The sequence below is a fragment of the Pyrgilauda ruficollis genome, unplaced genomic scaffold (assembly GCF_017590135.1).
Source record: "Pyrgilauda ruficollis isolate IOZ18807 unplaced genomic scaffold, ASM1759013v1 scaffold143, whole genome shotgun sequence".
NCBI classification, from domain to species: Eukaryota; Metazoa; Chordata; class Aves; order Passeriformes; family Passeridae; genus Pyrgilauda; species Pyrgilauda ruficollis.
This window is the reverse complement of record NW_024512877.1, coordinates 440193-453797: the sequence shown is the minus strand read 5'-3', so window position 1 is coordinate 453797 and position 13605 is coordinate 440193. Positions and strand designations below refer to the sequence as shown.

At 53.4% G+C, this 13605-nt stretch overlaps 1 protein-coding gene across 1 annotated transcript; it reads left to right on the top strand.

The window, feature by feature from the left end:
* The first annotated feature begins 227 nt into the window (after positions 1–227).
* LOC121349699 (claudin-8-like) lies at positions 228–4367 on the top strand. The gene is made up of 2 exons (XM_041460391.1): positions 228–2110; positions 3312–4367. The coding sequence occupies exon 1, from the start codon at positions 399–401 to the stop codon at positions 1050–1052; it is 654 nt and encodes a 217-aa protein (XP_041316325.1). The 5' UTR covers positions 228–398; the 3' UTR covers positions 1053–2110; positions 3312–4367.
* The last annotated feature ends 9238 nt before the right edge of the window (positions 4368–13605 follow it).

Here is a 13605-nt window from a genome sequence, read left to right as displayed (position 1 = left end):
TGCAGGTGGAAGTTCAGGTCTTCTGTACTGGATTTCAACAGAGCTGCAATCTTGCAGTTAAGAAATTGTTAGCCCTGCAATTAGGCACCTTTAATTGAATCCCTGCCACTTGCTTAATTATAGCAGCACTTCAGCCGCCCTGTGAGGAGCAGTGAAATCAGCCCTGCCCCACCTCTCCAGGCTGCCATTGGCTGCAAACCTGCCGGGCTGGACGGGCTGCACTCAAGGGGATTTCAAAGCACATAAATAGCAGGGCCTCGGAGCTGCAGGAATGGATTTCCACCTGTCGGAGCTCCAGCCTCTCGCCAGGAACCCGACCTGCTGCCCCGGGAAACCGCTGGAGAAGCAATTCCGCGTCCTGCGGTCCATGGCTTGTGTGAGTGGGTGACCCTGGCAGCATGGCGTGCTGCGTGCTGCAGATCGCCGGGCTGATCTTGGGCGGCGCGGGCATGGTGGGCACGCTGGCGGCCACCGCCATGCCCCAGTGGAGGGTGTCTGCCTACGTGGAGGGCAACATCGTGGTGTTCGAGAGCATCTGGGAGGGGCTGTGGATGGACTGCATCAGCCAGCTGGGCCTCAGGCTGCAGTGCAAGTTCTACGACTCGCTGCTGGCGCTGCCGCCGCCGCTGGAGGCCTTGCGGGCCCTCATGTGCCTGGCGGCGGCGCTGGCCGTGCCGGCCTTCCTGCTGGCCATCACTGGGGTCAAGTACAGCCAGCGCCGCACGGAGGGGCCCGGGGCCGTCAGCACCTTCGTCCTGGCGGCCGGGATGGCCTTCCTGCTGACGGGCACGCTGGTGCTGGTCCCGGTGTCCTGGGCCGGGGGCAGCGTCATCCGCGACTTCTACGACCCCGAGGTGCCGGCGCCGCTGAAGCGGGAGCTGGGGGCTGCGCTCTACGTGGGCTGGGCCAGCGGTGCCCTGCTGCTGGCCGCAGGAGCCATGTACTGCCTCTGCTGGTGCTGGGCCGGCCCGGCTGCCGGGCACAGCTACCCACGGCTGGCCCGGGCGGCGCGGCCGGGAGCGCCGGCCCTGGCCGTCCATGCCTACGTGTAGCTGCTGGCCCCGGCACCGAGAGCTCTGGGCTGCACGGAACCCTAAGGATCGTCCCATTCCAGCCCCTGCCGTGCCAGGGACACCTTCCACCAGCCCAGGGTGCTCCAAGCCCCGTCCAGCCTGGCTTTGGACACCGCCGGGGATCCAGGGGCATGCTGTGATCTTCCTACTTGACGTGTGCTGATTGACTTCCTAATTTACCTCCAGGAGGAGTAATTTTGTTGCTTTGCTCTTTGCCGGTGACTCGGATCTCGGATGCCTGGCAGGACCTGTTCTCACGCAGGCGCTTGGTTAGAGCACAGTCTGCATTTCTTTGGGAATGAGGAACGGCGTGGGACAGCAGCAGTCAGCAGGCTCTCGGGGAAGATGAGCAGCCCGTGCTGGGCTGGAGCGAAGGAGCTGCTGTGCGGCACCCAGTGCCCTGCCAGACCCCTGAGGGGCAGCCCTTGGGAGTGGAGTGTCCCTAAGGAGTGAGTGCCCTGGGAGAAGCCTGGAGCTGGCAGCAGGGCTCGGTGAACAGAGAAGCCTCCAGCTTGCAGTCCTGGCACAGAGATGTTTGTGCTGCCCCAGCAGAGGCCTCTGGGACTGTCCATGGATTTCCCTGATGCTTGTGGAGCTGCTGTATCCTCCTCATCTCCTCTGCAGGGCACGGGACGTGGCTCATGGAACAGATTTTTAACCATTCCCCAGTGCTGGCTTCCCTGCTGCTTGCCACCCCTCCTGCTCTGTAGGCAGCTCCTCCTCCTCTGCAGAGCCCGGCGCAGGCCAGGAATGAGCCCACATGCTCAGGAAGCCCTGTGCCCATGCAAAGTGTAATTTCCAGCCAGGGAAGGCACAGGCAGTCCCCACCTGCCCCTCGGAGCACACAGCTGCTGCCCACGGCTCCCAGCACGCCCAAAAAGCCAAGCCCTGACCTTGCTCCAGCTGCTCCGTGCTTGCCAGGCTGCCTTGGGAATGCAGCCTGATCCTGTCTGTCTGTCCTGCAGGATCCTACAGCATTTGCATGGTCTGGAATTGTAGTGTTCCCAGCTGAAAGCCTTGGAGGCTCCATGTCAGTGGTAAGTGCCCAAGGAAGGCCCAGCTCAGCAGGGCTGGTCTGGTTCTTTACCCAGCAGTGATGGATGGCAGCGTTTAAGGGACAATTTCAGGGCACAGGGCTGGGCTGGCCCTTGGCTGTGCCTGTGCCTGCAGCGGCTGTTTGGGCTGGGGAGAGCAATGTCTCTGTGTATTCATTTGACTGCTCCATTTGAAAGAGAACATGGAAAGCTGCATTTAATTAAAGAAGCCTTTTATTAACTTGGCTTCAGATGAACCTGGATGAGGCAGCGCCGTGCTCCACAGAAATTCATTACATGGATTAACTCAGGAGCATTTGCATGGAAGGCAACCAGCTCAGATCTTGCAGGGGGAATTTTCCAGGCCCCACAAAACTGGTTTAATGTCTCCAGCTCATCACTGGAGCAGTCAAATCAGCACTTATTAATTCTAGATGGAAACTGAAGAAAACACTCGTAAATAGGTTTTTCTAGCACCAAACCATGTTTTTTTTTCTGTTGTCTCATGAAGTCTGTCACGGCAGCTGTCACTGACAGCTGATTTCTGTGGAGTCATTCTGGTGACTCTGGTAATAATTTCCACCACCCTGAGGAACTCCACCTCCTATTTTATTGTGATTTTTTTTCTTATAATGCATATTTTGTTTAATATGGAACTATTTGATGAGTAAGCCAGAACTTGGAGTAATTTAGACATGACATTTGTGATTAACAAAGCAGAGGATGAAGACATTTGCAATGCAAATCTCGAATATTTTGTTTAATATGGAACTATTTGGTGAGTAAGCCAGAACTGCACATTTTGGAGTAATTTAGACATGACATTTGTGATTAACAAAGCAGAGGATGAAGACATTTGCAATGCAAATCTGATACATATTTATGTGTAGGTAATGGATTTAAATGATGATGTATTCAGTGTAATGCAACTTTATGCAGATGTAAGTGCTTAAGAAGTAATTAAGTACAGTTTTCTATAGCATTAATTAGAGGATCCTGAATGCTTCCACTATCCGTGGGCTCATCTAGGAATCAAACTGGAACTGGGCGTGCCATTGGCACTGGTAACTTTATTTTCAAAGAGCAGAAAGATAAAACTGCTTTATTTGAGCATTTGACATCGATTTCAAAGCAAACCTGAGCTTTTTATGTCTGACATCAGTGCCTGATGACTAAATATTTCCCCATTTCTCTCTTTTTCCAGCTGATCAAAAGAGGAGCTCAGACAGAGTCTCTGAGCTCAGACAACCCCGTGCTCGTGTGTGGGCTTGGAGCCCAGCCCTGATCCCAAGGGCAGAGCCAGAGCCATGTCCGGGGCTGAGTGGCACACGTGGCACTTTCTGGGGATGTGGTGGAGCATTTTAGGCTCTCAGGAATACGTCTAAGAGCGTGTGGCACTAACATTTCAGAGTTTGCTGCAGGAGCAGCTGCCTCAGGTGGAGCTGATCTGCGGGACAGGGAACCGGGGGTTGCTTGAGCAGAGCTGGAATTCCCGCATCGTGGATTCTGGTGGGGAAAAGCCCCCTTAGAGGATCAGTGGATGTTTAATGTCTGCATACAAAGGGATTTGGCACTGAGGGGGTGCATGTGTGCCTGCTGAGGGACACAGAGCTTCTCCTCTTCCTCTGCCCTGTTCAGATGCTCTGGGAGCAGGAGCAGGAAAAGGAAGCTGTAAGACTTTAGCAAAAACCCTGCAGTTGGATTTTGCAACTGACCTGCTGCTGTGGATGAGTTTTCTGAGGGCAACAGGAAAAGTTTGGCTGGTGGAGGAGCTGGGACACATCCCCACGCCCAGGGCTGTGCCTGCTCTGGCACATCTCCTGCTCCTGCTGGGTTTTATCCAGCCAGAGCCCGTGCCCAGTGACCCTGAGCGCCCAGGGGCATTCCTGGAGCTCACCTGGATGCTGAAGTGTCCTTCCATGAGGCAGGTGAGGATGCTCAGGAACAAGAGCAAAGGCTTTTCTTTGGGAGGGAAGGAGCCCTGTGTGCTCCAGGAGGGGCCTGGAAGCAGGGTGGGAATAATCCCGGTGTGCCTTGTGTCAGGTTCCTGGGGCTGCTCTCCTGCAGGGGCGAAGCTGCCCTGGTGCTCCGTGCTCACAGCCCCAGCTGGCAGAGCCTTCAGCCTCCCTGCACTGCTGGGAAATAACTGATTAAATACTGTGGGTAAATCTCTGCTGTGATGTCCTGGTGTCTTTTTATGCTTTGGTGTTTGGTGATTGCAGGACAAAGTGACTTTGGAAACAAACGTGTCTAGCTGAGCTCTTGCTGTGTATTTGAAATAAACACATGGATTTGTCAGAAAAACACACAAATACCAGAGTGGTTTTTTGTACAAATTTATTTATTTTAACAGGAGACAGAGGAGTTGTCAAGTCCTGCAGGGAAGTCAGAGGAATGTCCCTCCATCTTGCTTCCTGAACCCCCATTCTGAAAACCCCAAAATTCTAACTTTTCACCCTGTGACAAACTATCATTCTACTTAAACTTTTGTGGCTTGTAAGTCTTCACATAAAGTTGGTAATTTTCTCTGTGGGTTAAAATCCACGGGTGTCTTTGATTTTGTGCCAAGGTCTCTGAGCCCCTGCCAGGGGCTGGAGTCCTCCAGGGCAGCCAGAGGAAGGTCCTGGGTTCTGGCAAGGAGTCCTGCAGCTTTATTTGAACAAAGGCACGGGGGCACAGCCCGCGGGGTTTTATCTCTCTCTCTCGGTTTGGGAGGGCACCGCCTCCTTTCATCCCGAATTCGCGGCTCCCCGTGGCTGCGGTACCGGGCGGGTGCAGCCCCCCGTGCCCCTGGCATCTCACCAGCGCTCAGAGCTTCACCTGCTGCAGAGCCCTGCCCCTCAGGAGCCAGGCTGCCACGTTCCAAACCTGCCGCCCCCAGCCAGCAGGACAGCGGGACCCCTTCCAAAGGCAGTGACACCCACCCCTCACCCCCAGGCTGCTTGTAGGGACAGAGCACTCGTCTGCCCTCCTAGTCCCTCCTCATCTCTCGCCTTACCAGCCCTGGTGATTGCTGCCTCACCCTTTGACCAACACGTGAACACTTGAACCAGCCCCGCCCGCCTCTCCTGTGTGTGCTCCCTGCAGGTGTGGCAGGCAAAGCCAGAGCAAAGCTGGCACTGCCGCTTCCATCAGCCGCTGGAGAGCCTGCCCTGGCCTCTGAGAGCCCAGAGCTCCTCGTTCCAGCTGAGAAACACAAATCTGCGGGGCGTGGGAGACCCTGAGCCGAGTGGGGCGTGTCCACTGGTGTCCAGCTGTCCTGGCTGCTGTCCTGCTGTCCTGCTGGGTGTTCTGGGCACCAGAGGCCAGCGGCAGCGTCTCTGCGGCCTGGGCTTCCTGCCCCACTAATCCCAACCTAACTCAAGGCAGGCTGGAAGAGAGAATAAACTAAATTATAAAAGAAATTTCAAAATACTCAAATGACCTCAGGTAGCCCCTGTGACCTAAAGTAACCCTGATTGTGACCTCAAACGACCCCAATGACCTGGAGTAACCTCGGTCGTGACCTCAAATGACCCCGAGCAGGGTCTGAAATGACCTAAAGTAACCTTTGGAAAATCCAAAGAGTGCCAGTGCCCACCACAGCTGTACCTTTGTGGGTCAGATGTGCCAGGCCATGGCATCCACACAGTCCAGTAGATCCAATCCTCCTTTTCCTCCACCTGGCTGGAGGCAGGGCCCCTCTAATCCTGGTCAAGGTACATGCTGGTCTTCTCCTGTAAATGTGTTCCTGAGAACAAGAACTGGTTCTTCAAGAGGACCAGTGATGTTATCATTCCTATAGTGTCCAGAGTTCTGTCCATGGGAGGCCAGAGCACTGTTGACCAGATGAGCTGCTTATGGTAGAAATTCCTCTTCAAAGTTCAGATACCCAGGCTGCTAAGGAGGAGAGGGCTTTTCCATCCCATGCTGCTGAAAAGAAAAACAGAAATTACCCTGAGGAGTGTATCCTCTCTGTCTGGCTGGGGGACATCTGCTCCTAATGCAGAGAATTGTTGGTTCTTGTGAATGTGGTAAATCCCTTCCTGAAGCTCCTTTCTCAGTTTCTCTTCCAAGCTCCAGATGCTCTCAGCCAGCTTTGTTTCCAAGGATGAGGGATGGGTGCACAACAGGGCAGTGACAGTGTCCTTGTAAATTCCCAGCTTGCTGACCAGGGCTCCCACCTTGTCCTCTCCTTCCCTCCACTGCACATCTCCAGGTAACAGGAGGATCTCTCTGGTCCAAGGTGTGCAAATCTCATCCACATCTGCAATGTGCACTGCACATCCTTGGGGCTCACAGGGAAAAATGATCTCCTTGTTCCATTGTGTTCCATTTCCCCTGGTGCACCTGGAGATCTTTACAAAGCACCCACCCCTCACACTCACCAGCAGTCACTGCCAGGGGCTGACAGTTCCCTGGGTTCTCCTGGTCCCCTGGGCACTGACCACGCCTGGCAGCCCACCCAGGGCCACAGTGACAGTGATGAGCACTGGTGCTGGCTCTTCTCGGTGTGAGGGTCCAGCCACCTCCTCATCAGCCGCTCTTTGGATGGATCTGCTCTTGGACTTCTTCTTCTGAACAGGGGCAGCTGCTGCTGGCTTGGGCTGCCCTGGCTTGGTGACAGTCTGTGTGGAAGCACTGAGTGCCCTTTTGGCTCCTCTTCTCCCTGTGCCAGGCTGTGCAGACGTGCTGCTCGTTGCTTTGCTTTTGGTGTCTTTGCCCTGTGTGCCAGGCTGTGTAGATGTGATGCCTGCTGCTGTGCTTTGGGTTCCTCTTCCCTCCGTGGCAGGCTGTGCGGTCGTGGTGCTCATTGCTGTGCTGTGGGTTCCTCCTCTCTCCATGCCAGGCCGTGCAGCCGTGGTGCCTGTTGTTTCCCTGTGGGTTCCTCCTCTCTCCATGCCAGGCCGTGCAGCCGTGGTGCCTGTTGTTTCCCTTTGAGTTCCTCTTCTCTCCAAGCCAGGCCGTGCAGCCGTGGTGCCTGTTGTTTCCCTTTGGGTTCCTCCTCTCTCCATGCCAGGCCGTGCAGTCGTGGTGCCTGTTGTTTCCCTTTGGGTTCCTCCTCTCTCCATGCCAGGCCGTGCAGTCGTGGTGCCTGTTGTTTCCCTTTGGGTTCCTCCTCTCTCCATGCCAGGCCGTGCAGCCGTGCTGCTCACGGGCTCTGTCCTTCCCTCCTCCTCCTCCTCCTCGTCGGGACGCCGCTGTACCACCCGGTGCACTTCTCTGTCTCTAAGCGTGGTGCAGAGGGTGCAGAGGGTGCAGAGGGTGCAGGCTACAGAGAGAAGATAAAGCAGAACTAACAAGATGATGATGCCATCTTTGACACCCAGAGGGAACTCAAGATTTTCAAAAACTGCTGTGTCAGGTCTGAAGGTCAGGGAGAAACCACTCTCTGCTCTTTCCCCCAAGGGCTGGGTGGGATTGTTGAGGAGGATGCAGATGGAGCAGGCCAGACTAGGACAAGAAAACGAAAGTGAATTTATATTCCAAGTTATGTTCACTTCCTCAGAGGTTATAATGCAATAGACACAATAAGCCAACAAAGCAATTTTCATACCATTCCCTGAACTCAACAGGAGCAGTGCAGCAGACAGGTAGTTCCCCATGTGTGGAAAAAGACAGAGAGCAAGGAATGAGACCCACATAAGCATGGTGAGCATCACGGTGAGCAGGAGGTTTCTGTAACACAAAATTGTAATTCTGACTTCTCTCAGGACTGGCCCCACACAGGGTGCCAAAACATGTACCAGTTTGAAAGCAAACCAGTAGGAGATCCCAAGTCAGAGCTACAATTTAATAGGAGAAGTAAAATAAAGGCAGAAAACACCAGCTTAAACTGACAGAGTCAGAATACAACCTGGCACCCTGTGGTGTGATCAAATGGTGGCTGCGGCTCTCTGGGAGGGATGGCCGTGGTTCTGTCGGAGCACGGATCCTGCACAAGGGCCTGGTCTGTCTCTGGAGGTCCCCTGGTGATTCTGGACCTCTTCTCCTCTGGGAACTCAGCAGGCAAAGTGCTCGTGGTGCTCCAAGTCCCAGCTTATATGCAGGTGGGACTGCTTGGGTCCTCCCCCTGGGCGGAGCATCTCACAATGGGATGATGTCACTTAAGAGTCACTCTCTCCATGCCAGGCCGTGCAGCCGTGCTGCTCACGGGCTCTGTCCTTCCCTCCTCCTCCTCCTCCTCGTCGGGACGCCGCTGTACCACCCGGTGCACTTCTCTGTCTCTAAGCGTGGTGCAGAGGGTGCAGAGGGTGCAGAGGGTGCAGGCTACAGAGAGAAGATAAAGCAGAACTAACAAGATGATGATGCCATCTTTGACACCCAGAGGGAACTCAAGATTTTCAAAAACTGCTGTGTCAGGTCTGAAGGTCAGGGAGAAACCACTCTCTGCTCTTTCCCCCAAGGGCTGGGTGGGATTGTTGAGGAGGATGCAGATGGAGCAGGCCAGACTAGGACAAGAAAACGAAAGTGAATTTATATTCCAAGTTATGTTCACTTCCTCAGAGGTTATAATGCAATAGACACAATAAGCCAACAAAGCAATTTTCATACCATTCCCTGAACTCAACAGGAGCAGTGCAGCAGACAGGTAGTTCCCCATGTGTGGAAAAAGACAGAGAGCAAGGAATGAGACCCACATAAGCATGGTGAGCATCACGGTGAGCAGGAGGTTTCTGTAACACAAAATTGTAATTCTGACTTCTCTCAGGACTGGCCCCACACAGGGTGCCAAAACATGTACCAGTTTGAAAGCAAACCAGTAGGAGATCCCAAGTCAGAGCTACAATTTAATAGGAGAAGTAAAATAAAGGCAGAAAACACTAGCTTAAACTGACAGAGTCAGAATACAACCTGGCACCCTGTGGTGTGATCAAATGGTGGCTGCAGCTCTCTGGGAGGGATGGCCGTGGTTCTGTCGGAGCACGGATCCTGCAGAAGGGCCTGGTCTGTCTCTGGAGGTCCCCTGGTGATTCTGGACCTCTTCTCCTCTGGGAACTCAGCAGGCAAAGTGCTCGTGGTGCTCCAAGTCCCAGCTTATATGCAGGTGGGACTGCTTGGGTCCTCCCCCTGGGCGGAGCATCTCACAATGGGATGATGTCACTTAAGAGTCATCCAGAGAGATTTTGGGGGGCCCCTGCACAGAAATATCCCTTGGAGAAACTTATTGGAGATGAGTCATGGAAGACAGAAAGAACAGTGTTCTAACAGCTTATGGAGGTGGGGATAGCATTCATACTTTCAGTTTCAGTTTTTATTCTCACCTAAGACATAACCCCACCCAGGCACTGCAACGACCTCAAGAAACCCCAAATGACCTCAAGCAGCCCCTGGGGTTCTGCACCCTCACTCCTGGGGAGGAGCAGCCCACCAGATCCAGGCTGGCAGGGGCAGGGATGCCAGGCAGGCTGTCCCACAGCTCCCCTCCCTGCCTGGTCCCTCAACTCACCATCTTTCTGAGGAGTTGGCTCCTCAGCAGCAGGGTCTGAGCAAGCCCTTCAGTTTTGCTGCACACAGTCAGTACAGATCCAGTCTTTCCTGATCACACAGCCTCCCATTTCCATTTCCCTAAATCCTTCCACCAATCCTTCCCAAACCAACACTATATTGCCCCCTCTGGGTGTGGATTGCCAAGAGCCTTTCCTGGCACCTCTTATTGTCCCCTCTGGGTGTCCTTGTGCTCAACTACCTCTGAGAGAATGTGCAATGTCTCCTCTGGGAGAGTGTGCAAACCACCCCAACATTTTCCTAAAGGACCCATCAGGGGTACTTTGGGATCATCATCCCTACAGTCCAGACCCTATTTCTAACTCTGCTGCCACGCACCCTGCCATGTTTTACTCCCCAAAGTTGCACTCACGGGTGAGAGTTGCCAAAACCCTTCCGGACTTTCCCCCAGTGCCTGCTCTGGACTCCCCCGTGTCCCCTCTCCTCTGTCCTGGGCAGTCTCAGGAGCCCCATGAAGCTCCAGGTGCTGGCCAGCACCCAGGGGAGCTGGGCACCCAAACTGGGGGCACCCCACTGGGCAGGACCTCCGGACCTGGCGGTGCAAGGGTCCCGGACGAGTCCCCACCTGGCAGGACACGCACAGGTAGTGCCCAGGAAGGAGACAGAGCCCTGCAACTGTGTTCCAGTGAAGGGAGAGGCCCGGGAACATGCCCACGGGGTTTTTCCTTTCTCCCTTCTCTCTCTCTCCCTCTCTCTCCTGGTTTTTTCTCTCATTCTCTCCCTCTCTCTCTCTCCCGGTTTTTTCTCTTTCCCTTTCTCTCTCTCCCTCTCCCAGTTTTTTTTCTTTCTCATTCTCCCGGTTTTTTCCTCTCTCTCTCCCATTTTACTTCCCTCCCTCCCTCTCCCATTTTTTTCTCTATTCCTCACTCTCTCTCCCTCTCCCATTTTATTCTCTCTTTTTCCCTTCTCTCTTTCTCTCCCTCTCCTGTTTTTTTCTCTCTCTCTCCCTCCCTCACTCTCTCTCTCCCTTCTTCTCTCCCTCTCCTGGGTTTTTCTCTCTTTCTCTCCCTGTTTCTCCTGCTTCCACCCCCCGCCCTTTTTTTGTTTCTTTCTCTCCCTCATTACCTCATTTTTTTTCTCTTTTTCTCTCTCTACCTCCTTCTCTCCCTCTCATCCTTCTCTCCCTCTCATGGTTTTTTCTCTCTTTCTCTCTCTCTCTCTCCCATTTTTTCTCTCTTTCTCTCCCTCCCTCTCTGAGCTGCAGCCTCCTTTCCCCCCAAACTCCCGAACCTTCCCGAGCCACGTGCCACATTCCCCCTGAACCTGTTATTTTACCCCAAATTTCGGAGCCTCAGCCTTGTGCAGACCCCAGACTGCCTGGCTCTGCCCCAATCCTGCCCCAGTCAGCAGAGACACCCAGAGCCATTCCAAGCTTCACAGCCACACTGCACCCCTCAGACTGTTTGTGAAGACATCAGCTTTCCTCCCAGACTCTTCAGTTGCCTTTGGTTTCATTTCTTTACCATTGAGTCATTTCTTTTTCACATTACAGTGAAGCAATGTATTTCCCCATTGCCAGGGAAAGACAGCTTCAGTATTTTTATAATGCTCCTTTCTGATTCAGTCTTGGTTTTTACATTCTGCTTGGGGTTTTGCTAGATAATAAACAAAGTGGGTCTGATTCCTTGGGAAATAAAATATACAAAAGTGATTTAGTGCTGGCTTCCCAGACTTGCTCATAAGAAGTTTCCTGAAGCAAACTGGTATTTTAAAACCTGGTCCCAAAATGTATATTCATCTCTGAGATGAAAAGGAAAGATTCTGGAGCAAATTTTCCACCACAAAGATGCAGCCAAGTGAATATATTTATGGTGAAAACAATGGCTTAGCAAAACACTTCATTATAGCAGAGAGAGGACCCAGACAGGCTCTGAGACAAATAAATTCCAATCTCAGAGTCTGACTAAGACTAACTTGACATTTTCTGACTACTTTTAGAAGCAAAGAGCAAGAGAAAATGAGGGATGTACTGGGAAGGGAAGGGAGGGCATTTTCAGCTGGAAATTTCTGTCCGTGCTTCCTGTATTGGACTGCCACTTGCAGAAAATGTCCCAGCTGTCAGTGAGGACAAACAAAACGCATTCAAAAGCACAAATGCTCTGGTTTTTAGGCAGAAGTGGCTGGGGAAGGGCTGTGACAGGAGGCTGTACAAGCCATGTACAGCCACAGAGTTTATTCCAGTCCAGGGATCAGAAGGGACTGCAGCCAGCGTGTCCTCAGTGACAGCCAATACAACCAATTGTCTCATCTTAAAAACTGTGCAGGGGGAAAGGGAAAATGCTCTATTGACCCCAGCTGTCTGCAGCGGAGCAAAAGCAGAGCACAAATGGTCACCTGAGATCTCAGCCCTCCACTCCCAGCCCTTTAAAAATGAAAGAGGGAGCTAATTTTACCATTAGGCTTTTTATTCTTTTATCTCCTCCTTTGCCTGTCCCTCCAAAAAGGCTCCTCACTCCAACGTGTCACCACCTGAGCAGTGGGAAATTCTGAGCCACTATGGAAAAATAAACTTTGCTATAAACTTTTACTTTTCTGTTGCAGGCAGCGAGCCCCAGCAGGGTCTGGCCAGTGGTGCTGCTCTGCACAGCCGAGGGATGTACTGGGAAGGGAAGGGAAGGGAGGGCATTTTCAGCTGGAAATTTCTGTCCGTGCTTCCTGTATTGGACTGCCACTTGCAGAAAATGTCCCAGCTGTCAGTGAGGACAAACAAAACGCATTCAAAAGCACAAATGCTCTGGTTTTTAGGCAGAAGTGGCTGGGGAAGGGCTGTGACAGGAGGCTGTACAAGCCATGTACAGCCACAGAGTTTATTCCAGTCCAGGGATCAGAAGGGACTGCAGCCAGCGTGTCCTCAGTGACAGCCAATACAACCAATTGTCTCATCTCAAAAACTGTGCAGGGGGAAAGGGAAAATGCTCTATTGACCCCAGCTGTCTGCAGCGGAGCAAAAGCAGAGCACAAATGGTCACCTGAGATCTCAGCCCTCCACTCCCAGCCCTTTAAAAATGAAAAAGGGAGCTAATTTTACCATTAGGCTTTTTATTCTTTTATCTCCTCCTTTGCCTGTCCCTCCAAAAAGGCTCCTCACTCCAACGTGTCACCACCTGAGCAGTGGGAAATTCTGAGCCACTATGGAAAAGTAAACTTTGCTGTAAACTTTTACTTTTCTGTTGCAGGCAGCGAGCCCCAGCAGGGTCTGGCCAGTGGTGCTGCTCTGCACAGCACCTCCCTGTCCCCAGAACAAATGCTGCTGCTGAGGGGAGTTTTCGGAGGTGCAATTTTAACCACACACATCTGCGTATCAATGAACACATCATCCAGCTCCCTTCAGCACCCCCTTTCCTTTAAGCGTTTCTCCTCATTCAAACAACAGCGAACAGTGAAGAGCTCGCAGCAGCTTAAGTGCCAAATCCAACACCTTTGTGCCAAAAAGACGCTCCAAAAGCAGGGACTCACCGTTCGCAGGCCAGCATGAGCTGTGCTCCGCAGCGCCGCGCTCCCAGCTGCGCCGGGCGCTCCCTGATTGCCGGAGGCGGTGAGCCCATCAGCTCCAGGGACTGCCGGGGCAACGCTCCTGCGGCTGGAGCTTCCAAATGGAAAACAGTCTCCAAATGGGAAACGTTTTTTTCTTCCTGGGGGGAGGAGATCACCTGCAGAGCCCGGCAAACGCTGCCTCACACGCTGGCACATCCAGCACAGGCTGGCAGCGCAGTCGCCACGGTGGAGGCCAAGGGAGAGGCTCCTGCAGGGCCTCCTTTCCCGAGCTGCTCTCCTCCGGGGCACCCAAAGGTCCCCAGGGGTCAGTCCCAGCCTGGGCCCCGAGACCCTCCAGGTCTTTTCCAGCCCAAATGATTGTGGGATTCCGAGGGGGTCCAGAGGGTTCCCGGGGCAGGTTCCCAGATGTCTGTGGGCTGCCCCAGGGCTCTCCAGCAGCCTTCACTCCACTGCCCAGCTCTTGTGCACGTCTCTTGAAGCAGCAAGTGCAGTGGTGACCCTGGAAATGGTCAGGA